The 18,649-nt window shown below is 35.2% G+C and overlaps 1 protein-coding gene across 2 annotated transcripts; it reads left to right on the top strand.

Annotated features, from left to right (window-relative positions):
- The first annotated feature begins 6,339 nt into the window (after window positions 1-6,339).
- On the top strand, window positions 6,340-15,524 carry vstm2lb (V-set and transmembrane domain containing 2 like b). 2 transcript variants are annotated; one of them, XM_089133704.1, is made up of 4 exons: window positions 6,340-6,594; window positions 12,547-12,717; window positions 13,583-13,626; window positions 14,736-15,524. In XM_089133704.1, the coding sequence occupies exons 1-4, from the start codon at window positions 6,468-6,470 to the stop codon at window positions 15,030-15,032; spliced, it is 639 nt and encodes a 212-aa protein (XP_088989830.1). In that variant the 5' UTR covers window positions 6,340-6,467; the 3' UTR covers window positions 15,033-15,524. The 2 variants fall into 2 exon arrangements, with proteins under 2 accessions (XP_088989830.1, XP_088989831.1); XM_089133705.1 differs by having other exon boundaries at window positions 6,345-6,567.
- The last annotated feature ends 3,125 nt before the right edge of the window (window positions 15,525-18,649 follow it).

Below are 18,649 nucleotides of genomic sequence, written 5' to 3'. Positions count from 1 at the left end.
TAATTTTACACTGAGCTGTCTATCGTTGTAAAAAAAACTGCATTCAATATATGAAAACACAAAAAATGCTGGACAATATGGGTGCTATTTCATAAAGTTGTTGGGAAAAATATTGCCAATGTATAAATTATTTTTTTTAATGTAAGAAAACCCGGTTACACTATATTTTAAGGTGACCTACCTTGTCACAATGCAATTATACCTACATTGCTGGGTTGTTTTAACCCAAATTTGGGTAAAATATGGACAAACCCAAATGTTGGGTTAAAAATTTTAAACCAACTTCAGCTTTCACTTTCAACTTACATTTTTAACCCAACATTTGGGTTTGTCCACATTTTACCCAAATTTGGGTTGAAACAACCCAGCATTTATTAGAGTGTACTTTTATTTTAAGGTGTCATAGTTAAAGCATAATTCTATATTTAAGTACTGAATAATATTAGGTTACTATAGGGTTAGGGTTTGGTTGAGGGTTAGTTGCATGTAATTATTTAATTTATGTACATGTAACATAAAGTTTTACCGAAAACCTTTCTCACCAACTTTGTGTTGTAAAAGCATTTGATTCAAAAACGTTATTAATATTTAATGATTGTTATAAAAAAGTGGATCTTTATGCTGCAACACTGTCGATGACCATGACCAGCCAAACATTCACACAACCAATGTTAGTTTGGTCTGTTTAGGAAACCTGTTTTATTGAGATGATGCCACACATGACATCTATTGGTTTTTCATAAGAAACTGAACTCTCTCTCTCTCTCTATTGGGGAGGCAGCATGCTATTGTTGTCAGCTAATCTGAGAACTTCTTTATTGACCCACTGTTGGTCTCACAGTTGTCAAATAAGCCATGCATCGTTCTGTTTTCCATCATCTTAAGCGTTAAAGCAGTGTTTATTTCCCCACAGACACATCCAAGGCTGAAACACAAATTGGAGACAATAAATAAAATCATGACCCAAGATGTTACGACCTGCAGAGGTTCAGAGCAAAGAAGAAGAATCTCTCGAAACCCGCATAGATGTTCAGTTCATTTATGTCAGAGGATATTGTTTATTAAGAATTTACAGAAACATCATGATAGTTTTATTTTGGACGGATCGAAGACAATACAATGCTATCGGTGGGAATTGAGGAGAAGCATGTCACGAATACAGAAAAATACAGAAAAAAATGATTGTGATTTTAACAGTAAAAGACTGTGAAAATGCTACAGTGAAAAACTGTTAATTGGTTAACAGAAAGTTTCCTCACTCACTATATACGGTAAATAACTGTAGATAACTCTATACTAGTATATGGTACATTTAATGTAATTTTGCTATAAAATACTGTTAAATTTACAGTTTTTGGAAGTGAAAAAGAACAAGTCATTGTATAATTTACAGTGAAAAAATGTAAATTGACAATCCCACAATTCCCTGCGTGACACTTCACATTTAATGGATTTAAACTTTTCTTCATAATTTTCTTAGTTTTTTTTTCTAATCAGTTTTGTACATTAGGGTATTATGTTACATTTAATGTTGTTAAATTAATACTTATTGCATTTTTTAAATTTAAAATGGGTCAGTTTGCGTGAGATGTATTAGACTTCATTCAAAATCATTTTCGTTGGTCAATCCCTTTCAAATATTTAAAGGAGTGATGAACTGAGAAATCAAATTTTCCTTGAGCTTTTGACATCTAAGAGGTCATATAAGAATACCCTGTAAGTTTCAGAACTGAAAACGTCGTTGAAGAGGTAAAACATCGTCCGTCTGTTCGCTTCATTTCACTGAGGATTGTTTTGTAGACTGGATTTGCAGAGCGATGGTGCTGTGCCGTCTATATTGGATCTGACAGGAATTGTGCAACACACGGACTCTGGGTCGAACATGTGTGGGCGAATCATTCCGGTTGCCATTTTAAAACATTGGACGTTTTCAAAACAATTTCCCCCACGTACACCGACGGGTGAGTCGAAACTCATTATAATATGCAAAACTGTTATCCAATCACAGCTGTGGGCGTTTACTTCCAAGTCTTCAGTGCGAGACGCCCATAAAAACCCAGCGTTTTTCAGCTAGGCTCAAAACTTGTGTAGAAAATAGCCTATTACTTATTCATTTTGATGTTTTTGAATGCAAAAACCAAGCGAACGTCATAAGTTGACCTCAGACAACAATATAATAAATTTAAAAAGCCAGTTCATGACCCCTTTAATAATTGATGGCAGTTATTGTACCCATTGTAGCCCATTGTTTCAGTAGCTCCGTTATTCAAGCTTTGAAACAAGCATATGGATTGTGTCTTTTTCCTCATTTCAGTAACAAACTGTGCATGAGATGTCACAGAGACACATGATCATTCACTCATAGTTGTCTGGGATGTTTGCAGCTTGTGTTTTTAGAATGAAGTATTTCTGTTTCTATCGCCTCTGCTGGCACATTTGTCTCCATTAGTGCTGCCAAATACACCGGCTAATGAAGCCACGGTCTGCTCTCAATGCCTCAGACCCTTTCTCTTTATTATTGTACTCTCTATTGGCTCTCTTTCCCATCGGGAATGTTTTGAGTGTGCATGTGTGTTTCTCATTGATTAACACATGCTTTATGTTTTGCATCTAGGACTATGAAAGATGAAAAGTCATATCAAATCCAAAAGTGATGTGGGTTGCATTATGCTCCGATGTTGCAATTTGTTTCTGTACTGTAATGTTTGTTATGGACTGCCATAATGAGAGATGCAGCCAGCACAAACACTTCTTGCAAGCATTTTCCATCCAGTTTTTCTCGCTCTAAAATGCTCTTTTATGTAAGATGTGAAAGAGAAATCGAGATGTATGTGTCATTCTCAGCCTCTCAAGGGCAATTACTGTGCCACTGAAATCCCAGCTGTCGTATACAGTTATGGAGCTGGCATAAAAGCAGAACTATTAGGAAAATACTAGAAAACCGACCACACACACACACACTCCATGCCATGTACATTTATGCAGGACTCATGTATTAGCAATAGGTTTGATGAATTCTGTGATGTATGTTGGAAAGTTCAGGAGTCACAAAGCAAGCCTCAGATTAATTATTGCCTAATTTGTATATTAATTATTATATTTTAATAAAGCAAAAAAGGTGTTGTATGGTTCATATGGTTTGTGTTTTCGGCCTAATTTATTGTGAAAGTATTTTTCACAGGTGTTTTCCCAGTATTTTGAATTAATCATTGCATTGTGTTTTAAATACTACTTCTGTTTTTTTTAACATATTTTTTTCTCATAGCTATCATTTTTCTAATTGTTGGAAATTCAACCCAAATATATACATTGCATAAAATGCAAAACATAAAAAGGAAGTAATGCAGTCATTGCAAGGAATTAAAATACTAAAACTGGTATGCCAACTTTTCAAAAGATGATTGAAATGTGCAAAACAAACTTCATCTCAACTTCCGCTCTTCATAAACATCAGTAAAGCGCTTTCAGAGCAGATTTTTGAAAGTCGGATATAGTTTTTGTAATATTTCCTTAAATTACATCACAAGCAAAATTTACTGTAAAATTTACAGTAACTTACTGGCAACAATTAGCCAGTAAGTTACTGTGAATGAATAGTTTTTCTGTTCCATCCATACAAAAGTTACATAACACATTTTAATTTATTAATATTAAACTTTAACTTTAAGTTCACCATCGAGCATTCATATCACATTCCGGTAATGAATTCTGAACAATAATCTGGGGCTGTCCATGTGAAAGGGGTACAAAGAAACACATGATTTAAAAAAAGGAAAATTACAGTAGTTTACTACTATTTACAGTACTATAGTAGCTAAATTGTGATTTCTTTATACAGTAATGCTTTGACTATACTGTGATTTCAACTTTAATACTGTGATTTTTAAGGTCTTACTGTAAATGTTACAATATTCTAATGTAAAAATCTTATATAATGTTACTATGAAATCTACTGTAGATTTCACAGCCATTTTTTACAGTGATTCATTTTAATCAGAAGGAGTTCATATGGAACTGCAGGACAGGAACGAGCGTTTCAGTTTTTGATTCATGCCTCACTTCTCCTCACTCTCTCTTTCTGTCATTTTTGCATCTGTTGTTATTGGCCATTTCTAGGTTTTGGCATCTCACAGCTGGCACTTATGAAAAGACATCCGTGGCTTTCAGGAGCAGAGAGAAGAGAGGAGAGAGAAGTGAAACACCACACCAGCTCTGCCATCACTCATCCTGAAACACATCGACGGCACAGCCGTGTGTTTCTCAACATAAGTACAATGTTCAAGCAGAAAGTTTTGTGCTTGTAACGGACCTCTTGTGATTGTCTGGATACAAAGAACACACATCTCAACATTGCATGGTGTGCAGAAGGGTTATTTTTAGTAACTGAATCTTTAAAACTATTTCCGTTCATTTAAATAAAGCCAAAAAAAATATAAAAATGAAATATCAGTTGAAAAGTGAAACTAAAAAATGTTGCATTGGCACTTAAATTATTAACTGAAAATAAATTAAAACTAAAACTGAAATAAAAAATGAACTAAACCTAAATGGAAATATTTAAAGAAAAGCGCAAAGTCCAATAAAATGACAAAAGCACATAAAGAAATTACTAAAAATGTAAATGTAAAACTGTGATATAATTAGGGCTGTGCAAAAATTAATTGCGATTAATCGCATCCAAAATAAAAGTCTGTGTTTACATAATATATTTGTGTGTGCTGTTATTTTGTATATATAAATACACACACATGCATGTATATATTTAAGAATTATTTGCGCTTAAATTCTGTATATGTACATAAATACATATTCTATAAATATAAATATTTTATATATAAATAAAACATTTTCTTAAATATATACATGCATGTGTGTGTATTTATATATACAAAATAATTATATGCAGCACACACAAATATATTATGTAAACACAGACTTTTATTTTGGATGCGATTAATCGCAATTAATTTTTGCACAGCCCTAATACTAATATATGATCATATAATACTTTGAATTTATGTACAAATGTTAAAAACAAAAGAGCATGACATCAAATGCTGTTGTCCACATTCATACAAGGTTTAAAGTAGCTAATATCACAAGCTAAAAGTCTGTAACCTTCAGGAAGATAATTGCACACCCATAGTGGAGTTGTTTCTTTGTTCTATGCATTTTTAAAACATTACGTTTGCTTCAGCCACATGCAAAAATTAGCAATGACTCCTTCAGACAAATTGTGCAAACTTTTGAAAAGCTCTTTGTTCAATCAGACATTTTAAAATGCTATTTTTGTTTTTGTTTGTTTGTTTCGAGGTTATTTCCATCTTAAGCCTGTCAGCATGAGCTCTTGCCGAAGCATCAGTGGGCGCCTGAACCTTTTCATTGCCATCTAATCACTAACTCATTAACTCAGTCTCACAGGGCAATCAATTCTATTGATCAATTAAGTGCTGAGGCCAAAATAAAATGTCACATCAGCCGCCGCCGCTCATGCAGGCATGGGTTCTCGGCTCGAAAGCCAACGGCATCAAGGCCCAATAAAGCAGTCAAAAGATTAGCTTTCAGAAAACATATATTCTGCAGGCTATTTGAGCAGCAAGTCATGTTTTCCACAGCTTACTATGAAGACTCTTGACCTCATTTAACACGGTTAGCAGATGCTAAAGTGTTGGCCTTGTCCTTCACAGCAAGAGAAAATCCATCTGCAATAAAACTCTGCTTTTAAAAGCAAACATCGCTGATTGAAAAGTTCAGAGACAGCAATTTTCAAGCAACTAAAAACTTGTTAAGAAAACATTCAACAGACAACTGAGCGAATGTTTTTATGTTTTATTACTATTGAGAGTGCATCTGTGCATTAAATCATAGGCTATTTGATACATAAAACAAGACTTTTTGTCTTTTTGTGTACTGTTCCTCTCATTTCTAGGGTTTTTGTTTAGAGTTTGGGATCTGCAACCATCAAGAAGTGATCTTACCCTCTTCATTTGCACGTTAAACATCTTCTCCATGTTGGCAAAAACATATTCAGCAATTTTAGAGAATACAGTAAAATTCTGTAAATTAAATTACAGAAACGTTACTGTAAAAAAATAAGTAACCCTACAGTGCACGTTGTTCCATTTCCTCTGTCCTCACAGCTATCTTTAATATTCATGAACCTGCTAGATATGGTTGAAGAGTCTGTAAGATTATAAAACACCAGTATATCAATGTGAAGGCTGCTCAAAAACTGTAGATGATTATATAACAATAACATTGTCAAATTGTTGACCTCATCGGTCTCATACCTGATAGTGCGGTTTATATCCCTCCGCCTAATTGATAAGTCACCTGACCTCATCACATACACGCGCACCTCCTCCGCGTGTGTTCCTCCGCGCTCCGGGACTGCGACGCCCACGCGACCGACGCGCGCGCTCAGCTGCCGGTTCACTGCTGGAAGATCTGATGAGTGCAGAGCAGACATGGGCTCGTTTGGAGAGATGCTGTGGATTTTACACTCGGTGGGAATTTATGCCCAAATCAGCGCGAATTTGGCGGTGGACAACCACGTATCTGGAAACGGTAGGCGCGAGGAGCGGGAACGAAACGGTATTGAGTGTGGATGTGTCTCAAATTAGCTGTCCACCGATATTGCGTTTCTGGGCATCATAGCCTACATGCGCGAACTGATTCATAACGAAAATATATCCTGTCTGGATAGACAGCTTAGGAAGTTTTGTTGATTTTATGCATAACTCAACATAGATTGGAAACCATTGTTTTTGAAAGTTATAACCTGCTGATTTAAAGTTCCTTAGGAAAGAAAATATGTTTTATGATGGATGATATTAGCTGAAATCGGTCATGAACCACCAGTTTAAACTTAAACCAAATCAAGCATAGTACTGGGAAATTGTCAAAATATGACTAGCCTAATTATAAAATAGTTATTATTGATTTTTTTTAAATTCTATTTACTTTTTCTAGCAGTGCTTTGTTTGATTGTAACACCTAACACTGCCTGAAATAGAATTATTTTTGTAAATCATCTCCTCAAAATTAAAATCACATTATTGTAATTTTTGTTGGCTATATCAAATTAACAAACCCACCCTGCCAACTACGCTACTGTAAATTATGAAAGTTTGATCTGTGCTCTCATGACAGTTTTGAATATTTTCCGAGACAGTTATATGAATTATTATTTTTTTTAAATGGTGTTAAAAACAATGGTTAAACATTTGTTGTGTGTTTTCTTTGACATGTTTGCTGTTTCATAATTGTTTTGTACAATGCATGTTAATAAACATTTTTAAAATAGAAAATGCAAACAAGCCGGATTAAAGCAACATTGCTAATTTATATTTATTATGTTTAAAAGATCCTATTAATGGCAGGGTCCATTGGCAACATACATCAACAGTGGAGACGACAAATATTCAACCTATATTTTTGATCTATAATTTCAATTACAGACATTAACATAATTACGACCCATTCAGTTTAGTCAAATTTAATCCAGACATTACTGAATTGCGGTCCTGCAAGGATGTAACCAGCTGGACAGAAAATAAAGGGGTTTTGCATGTTCTTCTTTTCCCAGCCTTCCTCTGACACTAATGTTGTGACATCATGAGCATGAGCAAACAATTCCCAGTTTTCCTTTTTCCGACAGCTAGTGTCTTGACATTGAATTGATGCTTAAAGTCCCCATGAAATCAAACTGATGTTTTCAGCTTTTAGTATATGTTAGCTTTATTGTTATCTGTAAGCTAGTGTGCTCCAAAACAATGACAAAATTTACATTTGGAAGATCATTAAAAAATGTACTCTCTCTCACTCTTGCCAATATGGACCAATGATGACATCACTTTGCACTTTGGCTTCTCATCAAATTTTCTGTCCAATCAAATGCTCTCTAGAATCTGAAGCTCCGCCCCTACATTATAAATAGACACTGAAGCTGTGGCTGAAATCACTTTTTCTCACTTTTATAATTTTCGAAAGGCACATAGTGCACTATATAGGGGATAGGGAACGACTCAGGCAGTGTAAATATGCTTTCCATTGGGGCGAATAAAGTCTGGTTTCACGTTAGTGTCACAGATTCACAAAAGCACAGAGTGGATCTGTGCTTTTAAAATTTAATTGAAAAGTTAAAGTTAGTCCTCAAGTCTATGGTCTTGTGTTTCAGTGAACGATCTGTCATAAAGTTCTGTGAAAATTCACTCTCATGTTCTGCTTTAAAAGAGCAACCGTAGCAGACTAACACAAAACATCACAGAATTCATCAAATCGTTTGACCTTACTTACTTCAAAAAATATTTCCTGTATGATGATGTCCTTCTGAAACTGGCTTTTGTTAGTTGCATATGTTTTCCATCATGTTAGCCTTCTCTAAAGCTGTATTGAGTATATTGAAAAACATAAGGTGACTAACATTTAAACCATTTTAATTAGAGAAAGAAAAAAAATACGCCGCTGTCTGAATAAATGGCCAGTTTATCATTGCAGAAGTTAGTGCAGCACTCAGACAAACATGAACAAATGTTCCTAATTGGAATATTTAATATTAATATTCCATTTTAAAGGTGCATTGCGCAAGTCTGTGAGTTTTTGCAGAACTATGCCCCCTCTGGTGACAAGCAAAACTGCAACCAGAGGTGTTGCGCGCTCATGGACCACACACACACACACACTTGCACGAGCTGTTCATCACCAAAGGAGCATCAGCCGTACATATCTTTTGTTACAGTCATAATGAGGTAATAAAGTTATAAATCTGCAAGTTATTTTAAATATATGAAAGGAAAGGCATTTGAGTAAATTACACACTTATGTGTGCGTGAGGGGAAAACGGCGGTACTTTGTTTCCATCTATCTCCATGTTGAACTGTTTAATGTATCCACCTATGATTGCATTATTATAGAAACACGATCATGAACAATAATAAGTTATTACTTTGACCCGTTTGAGCCCTAGAGCCGACCGGAGATCTCTCCATTTGTTGAAAGCTTCCCGATGTCGACTCTCGTCTTATTCCGACGCCTGGCGCTAGACAAACGTTTTATTTTCTTTGTCTTCGTGGAGTTTGCGTTGGAGTTTGGAATGAACTACAAGCCGGTCTCTTTGAATCCACCTTCTACTTTTGTGGAAAGTTGACTAAAGTTGTGTCGCTCGAGTTGTCTTCGCTGATACGGAGAATGGCGGCGAATACACAAACAGCTAGGCGAGCGTGAACGCACATGACGTCACAACTCCGTCCCGAATCCCTCTTATTTATTTTACCGTACAGGATTATAGAGGCGATCGCAGTGATCAGAGAAGGGCTCATTCAGCCCATCAGGTGATTGTTTAAGCATGTATGGGTTCAAAAAACTGCTATTTTTAACATGAAATGTTGCGCAATGCACCTTTAAAGCTGGTATATTGAAACATGGGAGCATTTTCTGCACAGATTTTGCCATATCATGTTCAGCTGTGATTTGTCTCCATTTGTCAGGTCAGCATGAGCCGGTTTAATAATGACTAGTGGGGGTTTTGTGACCTATGCGGTCTGTCTTCATCTGACCTCCGTGGTCTTCCTCCAGCTGAGATTAAACCGCTGAACCCAGTGTTGAGGCGAGGAGGCAAATGCTTACTTCTCTGTGGTAGAGTGATCTATTGTAACATTGCATGCCATTCACTGCTGCAGTAAAAGCCATGATGGCTAAGATGAGGTTTTTAAAGCTGGCTGTATCTGAAATCTGGAAAACATCGCCATACATAGTTTAAATATGCCTTTGTCGCCAGTTTTTGAAGCTTAATAGGTATTAAGTCATTGACCGACTGGTCAGCAAGGCTGCAGGTTTCAGACACGGCCCAAATGAGTTTTAGTCCATGGTAATTCTGATTGGCCAATGTACAGACTAACTGGGACTCCTCACAACATTGCAAGACCTCTTGTACCTTATTTCTTAATTTATCAAAGACGGTGAGAAATAAAGCATGCACAAATAAAAAGTATTCTGCCTTTGGGTTAGAGAGCAATTATGCATTTAACGCAGAAAAATGTAGCCTGTAATATTAAGTAATTAATTTCACTGAATTAATGAAAAATAACAATTATTGAATGCGTAATTAACTTGATTTGATTGAGCTATATGCAATTAAACACAGTCAATTAAATGTGTGCATTTCCATGGAAAAACGTCACCATGATCCGACGCAATCTGTCAGGGCAAGAGGATTTCTAAAGCATTACAAGCATGCTGTTATTCCTCATGTAATATAACTTAAATATTCAAAAAATATCATGCTATATTTCAATATTTACATTAATGCATGTATCAAATGCTTTTATCCTAGTCTAGAGGAACAAAAGCAATTTTTCACAGAGCCAAAACTATTTGTTGTATACAATTTATTAGTTATCTAGATTATACACTGTAAAAAAATTTTGTTGGTTGAACTTAAAAAAGTAAGTAACCTGGTTGCCATAAAATTTTAAGTTGATTGAACTGGAAAAAGTGAGTTAATACAATGAAGGAGATTAATTTAATCATCAGAAACTCAAAATAATAAGTTATTGCAACTAAATTAATTATTTAAGTTGATTTGACAAAAGAAAAAAATGTTGTGATAACAAATCTTGAAAATATATTTTTTTTATATATATATAAAAAATATGTTCTTTTTTTTAGGAAACGACTCGAGCTACAGTTGAAAAATACATATTTTCACTTGCAAATTCATAAATCCCATTTAAGTGACAAAAAGGTAAATGAAAAAAGCAGTGTGCAGATGTGCAGTGCTTATAAAATAAGCTTATCTAAAAGAGCGATGACTGTAACTTCTGCCACAGCTGATCCTGTAAATGCTGTGGGTCTGATGAGCATATACAGCTTTTTCATTGTTCGCACTGGTCAGATCAGCTCTCATACTGTAACGCTGCACCATCTTAGACTCGGGATAATAACCTTTATACCAACCGGATAGAGACTGTGCATATTAATGAGCAGAGAAACTGTCTGTCTCTCTCCAAACACAGACAACAGATGGTCACACTGTACGTTCTCATTATAGAGACAAAGAGCAGAAATCAGGGAGTAATTACAAAGACGCAAAGGGAAAAGATGTTTGTGTGTGTGTGTAACTAATGTTGCACAGACTCAAAATGTTGTGATATCCTGCAGGTTTGAGTGCAATAGTTTCAGATCGCTGCAAATTACCAGAATATCAAAGATCTTCAAAGTTTTTTAATGCCATAGTGAAGAACGTCCCCTATCATTTCTAAGCAATTATGCCTAAACCGTGGTGCATGAAAGTAGTTTTAACACAGAAATAATTAATATGGGAAAAAATGTCTTCTGTGCACAACATCTTGGGGTTTGCATGTGGCTAATATTTAATAATATAATTATCTGCAATTGTTATTCCTTAAAGGAGTAGTTCACTTTTGCTGATAATTTACTCGCCCCCATGTCATCCAAGATGTCCATGTCTTTCTTTCTTCAGTCGAAAAGAAATTAAGGTTTTTGATGAAAACATTCCAGCATTTTTCTCCATATAATGGACTTCAATGGGGTCCAAACGGTTCAAATGAGAGTTTCAGTGCAAACTGCAAACTGTTCAAAGGGCTTTAAACGACACCAGACGATGAATAAGGGTCTTATCAAGCGAAGTGATCGATAATTTAAAAAATAAATAAAAAATTTTGTTTTATAAGCTCAAATGGTCGCTTTGGTCTGTTCTGTGATGAGCGTTAATGACTCTCCTGTTCGAACTCGTTTATCAAAATGAACGAATCTTTTTTCGAGTCATGACTCGAAAGGTCCTAGATAAGACCCTTATTCATCATCTGGAATCATTTAAAGCTCTTTGAACAGTTTGCACTGAAACTGTCTTTTGGACCTTGAACCGTTTGGACCCCATTGAAGTCCATTATATGTAGAAAAATCCTGGAATGTTTTCATCAAAAACCTTAATTTCTTTTCGACTGAAGAAAGAAAGACATGGACATCTTGGATCTTTGAAAGTTTTTTTTAAAGTGAACTACTCTTTTAATTATTTATTTTATTTTTCGCATCTACGTATGTTTTTGCAAAACACCCAAAACGTACCTATATATACAATTCACTGCAGTTTACAACTTTTATTGCCTTTTCAGAAAAAAAAAGATTGATTATAGGGGAAGCTTATCAATTAATATTCACTTATTTGAAAGACTTGAACAACAGTCCAGTGAGAAACAAATAGCAGAATTGAATGAAGACGTGGAGAACGGCAGAGTCATTATAAGTCCCCTTAGGCCATCAGACTGTGTGTGTGTGTGTGTGTGTGTGTGTGTGTTTTACACTAATGAATTATATTGTTTGTCCTCGAATGTATCTGCTTAATTATCTCCAGTCCTGTTTGCAATGAATATTTTATGAGCGTTGGACTGTCAGACCTTTAGGCACACACACACACACACACACACACGACTGAGAGTATCTGTGAAGAGATCCGCAGAAGCGGTGTGGTTATATCTATAGAGAGCAGGATGAGGAATGATGGTGTGTGTATGTCGTTCTCTTCAGCTCTTTTCACCGAGGTTCCTCGTGACGTGGTGTCTCAGCCTGGAGATGATGTGGAGATGTCGTGCTCCTTCAGAGGATCTTCTTCATCCTCCTCCTCTCTGGAGATCCAGTGGTGGTACACCAGACACAGCAGAGACTGGGCGGAGCCACACGCGTCCACAGCCAATCAGGAAAGCCCAAACTCACCTTTGAGTTGTTCTAATGTTTTTACGTTCAGTTAAAGATTTGGTAGACTATCAAGCAGTTTGTTTGATTAAAAATTGCACTGTAACACAGTTTTGAATGCTTTGTAAACTCTACCCAACATTGTTATAAATATAACTATAGATTTTTTATTTTACCAAGCAGCCAGTGTACGCGTATTATGATTTTTGGACCATTCACACCTTGGTATTCCAAGATGGTGGAGAAATTACATTAATAAATATAATTAGATTTTATTCAAAATATTTCTAAAAAGCATCGGAGAGTTTTAACCAATATATGTTGCTATGTTTTTTTTGTTTTGTTTTTTTGGCTGTCAAGCGATTCATCGCGATTAATCGCATCCAAAATAAAAGTTTGTGTTTACATAATATACAGTATGTGGGTGCACTGTGTATAATTATTTTATACATATATATAAATACACACACATGTTTGTATATATTTAAGAATTTCTTAATTTCTTTTCATGTATATACTGCATATAGATTTATATATAATTTATATTATTTATAAATATAAATATTTTATATATAAATAATATTTTTTTCTTAAATATACATGCATGTGTATATATATATATATATACACACACATACATACATACATACACACATACATACAAAATAATTATACACAGTGCACCCACATATATTATGTAAATACAAACTTTTATTTTGGATGCGATTAATCGAGATTAATCGTTTGACAGCCCTATTTTTTTTTAATCATGTGCCAATTTTACAAACCATACGCCATATGTCCTGAGACAGAGTTGGACACAATTTGTCCAGATAATTAGTCTTCACTTTGGTTTTGATGTGTCTACAGGTGATTCCACTGGAAAACACACCAATGGGGGCGAATAAAATAAGTGTGAGTTTTGCATTTAGAAATTTCTCTTAATTTGACTTAATGTTCAGGTTTCCATATGGATTTTTTTTGTAATTTATTACATGTTGTTTTTATTATGAAATTATACGGTGCTATTGGTTATGCTAATACGTTTTGCTTCTCATGTTAAAATGCTAGTCACTCTTGCCTATTCTTTAAATATTTTTTTAGTAATTCTACACAGTAATGTGGTGCTTTTGTGTTCCTGACTGATATTCATTAATTATATGTCTTGTGAGAAGAAATGTTTCTTCAATAGATATTAATCGGTGCTCATATAAACATGATCATTGTATCGCATCTCTCTGCAATTCACGTTTTCTTAAAGGGGCTATATGTAAGAATATAATCACGTTTTTATTGCTAATGCGCGACACTTTAAAAACGTGACTTTCCCTGACCTAGTTTGTCTATAAAAGCCTGTAGACTGATTTATGAAGAATTCGGGACGTTTTTCCCGGGAAAATCAAAAGCATGTGACGGTTACGCTCCCCAGAGCCTCTCTATCGCTCACACATGACGATAATACTTACAATGTTCAGGATAATGAAAGAGCCATTCTGTTCTGTAATGTCAATGTGGCATGCAAGGAAAAGGGATTCATTAAAACTATAGTCTCACATAGCCAGATATATAATCTATAGTCTCAAATATACTTTAACAGTGTGATATTAATGAGCTCATCTGTCGTCAAATCTCAGATCTGCTGAAAACATCCACATCTCTATGATCAGGCGATTAATGAACCACTGTTTCTCACCGGTGGCGTTTTTCTTGTTTACTTTGTTGTTAAGAGGAAAGCGCAGCACATATTAACAGATTCATCTAAACGTTGATCGCAGCATGGACGTTATCTGCACGTTCGATAATATCACTGCAATATGCAAAGAATTAAAACAACTTTTGCCGTGAGTTTATTAAGGTCTCTTGTTCGTTATGTGAGCATGAGCAGTGAGAGCTGCAGTTCACTATAACGACCACCGGTGTCACTATAACACAGGTTTCTGAACTCTACATACAACCCCTTTAATTCCCAAACTTAATTAGCAGAATGTGAACGTTCAGTAACCATGTTTTATATTTGCTTTAAGGTGGTAAAAGTGGTTGGCAGCAACATCTCACATAAACTCCGTCTATCTAGCGTCAAACGATCCGACGAGGGGACGTACGAGTGTCGAGTTATTGACTTCAGTGAAAGCCAAACCCAGCGGTACAGAGTTCAGGCGTATCTGCAGGTGCAACAGAAGATTCATATCAATGAGCAGAAAGAAGAAGAGAAGACATCAAGGATCCAGCATGAGGAAGACGCGGCCCGTCGGGTTCATCATCAACCGCACGAGAGGAACAAGACCAGAGCGGGAAACAAACACCCGTCAGAGACACAGTGACTGTCCTGTTGAAAACTGCACACTATATCGAACGAGGACAGTCCTGGATTTCATATCCGAAATCCTTTTCCTTGTGGGGACATTTTTGGTCCCCATGAGGAAAACAGCTTATAAAACAAACTAGTGTTTTTTTTTTTTTTTTTTAATGTCAAAATGCAGAAAGTTGTGTGTGATGGGTAGGTTTCGGGTCGGTTTAGTGTATGGGGAGAGAATATACAGTTTGTACAGTATAGAAATCATTGTGTCTATAGAGAGTCCCCATAAAACATGAAAACTCAACATGTGTGTGTTTTATAATAGAGCTGTTTCTAAATGCGCTTTTACATGAATGTTCGACAGATGTAGCCTACTGCAGTTTTCTAATGTTGAAGTGATTTTAATGATGCATCTTCTGTACTTAGTTCTGCTTTAATGTTACTTATGGAATTACATGTTTGAGGAATTTCTGAAGACATCAATTTAACCTATTAAAAGGAATTACGTAATCCTCAACTCTGGGTTATTTGTAATTGTATTTTACAATGTCTAAAAAGTCTATTCAACGGTTGATTTATTGTCTTGAGTTCATAATTATGACGCATGTTTGTGTGTTATGCTATGCCTGTATAGTATTGTGTGTTTGTGTCATGAGAGTCTGTTCTCTGAATCCAGCAACACCCTCAGGATAAACCTGAATCTTCAGATGTATTTTCAGATGAATCTTCAGATGAGTGCAGAAGGTTTCGAACTTTCAAATGTCATTTAAATGACCCTCGAATGTGACTCCTTTCAAGGGACATAATTACTTTAATAACAAAGCATTTTACGGAATGGTGGGTGATTTGCTCCTGGATTTTATTTTTGTTATGCTGGTTGAAAGTCTCTTCACATATTGGTACAATCACATAAACTAAACATATTTAGATATACAGGAAATATCAATGGAAGACGATTTCGATATATCTAAATATGTTTAGTGAAAGGTAAAACTTCCGAAATCTCCGTGTAAACAATGCGTGACGTACACGCGAGAGATCACTTCCGGCGTAAAGTCTGGAGACGGTTCAGTTGGACATCTGATTCAGATCAGTTCGACGGCTGTTAACAAGAGGCAACTATATAAATACTGTTCGTTTTCTCACACAAACCGCTTGTTTTGTGTCTTAGGCCATCAATGTGTAGCCTACTTACATTCACGAGTCATTAAATCATGTTTAATTTGGACTTCTCTGTGCATGCTCTTTGAGGTGAACCGAGGGAGGACCACCTCCAGTGTATGACTGACAGTTGATGAAAATTGAAAATGCCGTGGAAACAAAGACACCTACATCTTGGATGCCCTTGAGGTAAACTAAAACATATCAAAAATTAATTTCAAAGTGAAATATCCCTTTAATGTCCCAGTTTAAAAAAAAAAACATTGACTACAATGTTTGCAGACTGACCGCTGTTACACGACATAACACTATAAACATTAAGAGTTTTTTAATTGAATTGCACCATTTGAACAGTATTAAACTATCATTTTTTTATTGGCAATCTGTGTGTTGTGGCAGGAATTAATTTGGTTGTGCCACGAATGTTATTTCCCTGCTGGAGGTTTTGAAACGCATTACTAACATGCTCGTTTATATTAAATACAAGTAGCATAATATGTTTTAAAAGGGAAGTGATAATGAATGAAGATACAAAATAGCTGACCTGATGTCTTTAGTTCTAATTTTCGATTAATTTCTCCATTTGACCAACAGAGGTCAGTATTCACTACTCGGATATTGACATTAACTTCATTCGAAGGATAGTTCACCACAAAATCAAAACCTTATCATTATTTACTCACCCCTTCATGTCTTTTAAAACCCAGGGACACAAACTATCATTTAAATCAATGAAAAGCCAATGTTTTTTGTCTGAAGTTTTCTTTTTGCACCTTCAGGTATCTAAGATAAATGTAACTCAATCGCGCACTATATCAAATGAAATGACAACTTTTGCATGTTTATCCAATGAAAACCCGCATATATAATAACACAAGAATAAATGCACTTTCTGTTATGATTTATTCATACATAGGCTACGTAGCCCTGTCTTTTTAAAATATAACCCAAAACAATTGGATTTCCTGGTTCATGTCATGAAGACTTATAAAATACAAACACTTTATGAATACTCTGGTGCAAAATGGGAAACAAAAGATCAAACTTTGAGTCTGTGCTTTAGACCTGAAAATTACATTTCCAACTTAAACTTGTAAATCTTGAATATTTTATGCTTAAAACGTGAATAAATGGATAATAACTACAGCATAAATATAAAATAGTACTATAAAATCCCATAAAAAACATTATCGAATTAAAGTATAGTAGCCTACATTCCTTTCATTGAAATAATGTGACGAGCACCCGGGGGTTAATAGGTGGAGGAAATGAGGAATTGTTTGAATGGTGGTTAGAGACATTACAAGTCCAGTGAAAAATGCCAAATACATTATGTGTGTTATGTGATATTGTGAAATTGAGGAGAAGAGCTGCCAGTAGGAAAGTGTCTAGGCGGCGTGTGAGCAAATCTGTCATGAAAACACATCGCCTGAGGACTGGCCCTTAACAGGAATGTGTAAGATATACTTTATCATCCGTTTTCACCTTTTTAAATGTACATTTTATGTGCAAATTCTACTTAAACATATGGGTCAATGATGAAGTTCATTAACTTGTAATTAAAGGAGTACTGTAGTTCACTTTAAAAAAAACTTTTGCTGATAATTTACTCACCCCCATGTCATCCAAGATGTCCATGTCCTTCTTTCTTCAGTCGAAAAGAAATTAAGGTTTTTGATTAAAACAGTTTGCACTGAAACTCTCATTTGAACCTTGAACCGTTTGGTTCCCATTGAAGTCCATTATATGGAGAAAAATCCTGGAATGTTTTCATCAAAAACCTTCATTTCTTTTCGACTGAAGAAAGAAAGACATGGACATCTTGGATGACATGGGGGTGAGTAAATTATCCGCAAAAGATTTTTTTAAAGTGAACTACTCCTTTAAGTTTGAAAAATAAATACAGTTCACTCTCATCCATCTACTTGCTGTATGTACATTAGGAAACACAAGGATTCATTGTAATGGTGAGTTGATTTATTTATTACCTGTTATGAAACAGTGAATGTGGTCAGAAAACAATGCCAAATGTCAGATTGATGTGTAAATGTTTATCTGCTCTATAGCAACGGTGTTTGGGAAAGACTCCCTCTATTGGCACATGAAGTGCTGTGTGCTGAGGTAATCTACTAGTGTTTATGTTGATAACATCCTTCTGGTCATTAACTGAAGTAGATCAAACATGTGCAAGTCTGTACAGTGATTAAACGGAAGAAAACATTAAATGGCGACATTACTTTAGGACTTTTAGGAATAAAAACAATACGATTCAAATTAAGGACCATATTTCAGTAAAAAAAACATTGGGTTATTTGTTTAACCAAACTGTTGAGTCAATATGTTGGGTTATTTTCAAAAAAATATTGAGTATTTTTTTTTTTTAAATCTTTGGGTAATTTCTAGAAATAGCCCGACTGTTGGGTTAAATAGCCTATTTAAATATTTAACCAAACTGTTGGGTTATTTAACCCAACTAGAGTT

This window comes from Pimephales promelas, chromosome 8 (genome assembly GCF_988280905.1).
Source record: "Pimephales promelas chromosome 8, fPimPro1.hap1.1, whole genome shotgun sequence".
Lineage (NCBI taxonomy): Eukaryota > Metazoa > Chordata > Actinopteri > Cypriniformes > Leuciscidae > Pimephales > Pimephales promelas.
This window is presented reverse-complemented; position numbering and strand designations above follow the sequence as displayed.

What these genes read in the sequence shown, in the direction of transcription:
- vstm2lb (XM_089133704.1), top strand. Translation starts at nt 6,468, where the DNA reads ATGGGCTCGTTTGGAGAGATGCTGTGGATTTTACACTCGGTGGGAATT. An exon ending in CGAGGAGCGGGAACGAAACG is followed by an intron (nt 6,595 to 12,546) that starts GTATTGAGTGTG and finishes CGTTCTCTTCAG; the next exon opens with CTCTTTTCACCGAGGTTCCT. An exon ending in CGCGTCCACAGCCAATCAGG is followed by an intron (nt 12,718 to 13,582) that starts AAAGCCCAAACT and finishes TGTGTCTACAGG; the next exon opens with TGATTCCACTGGAAAACACA.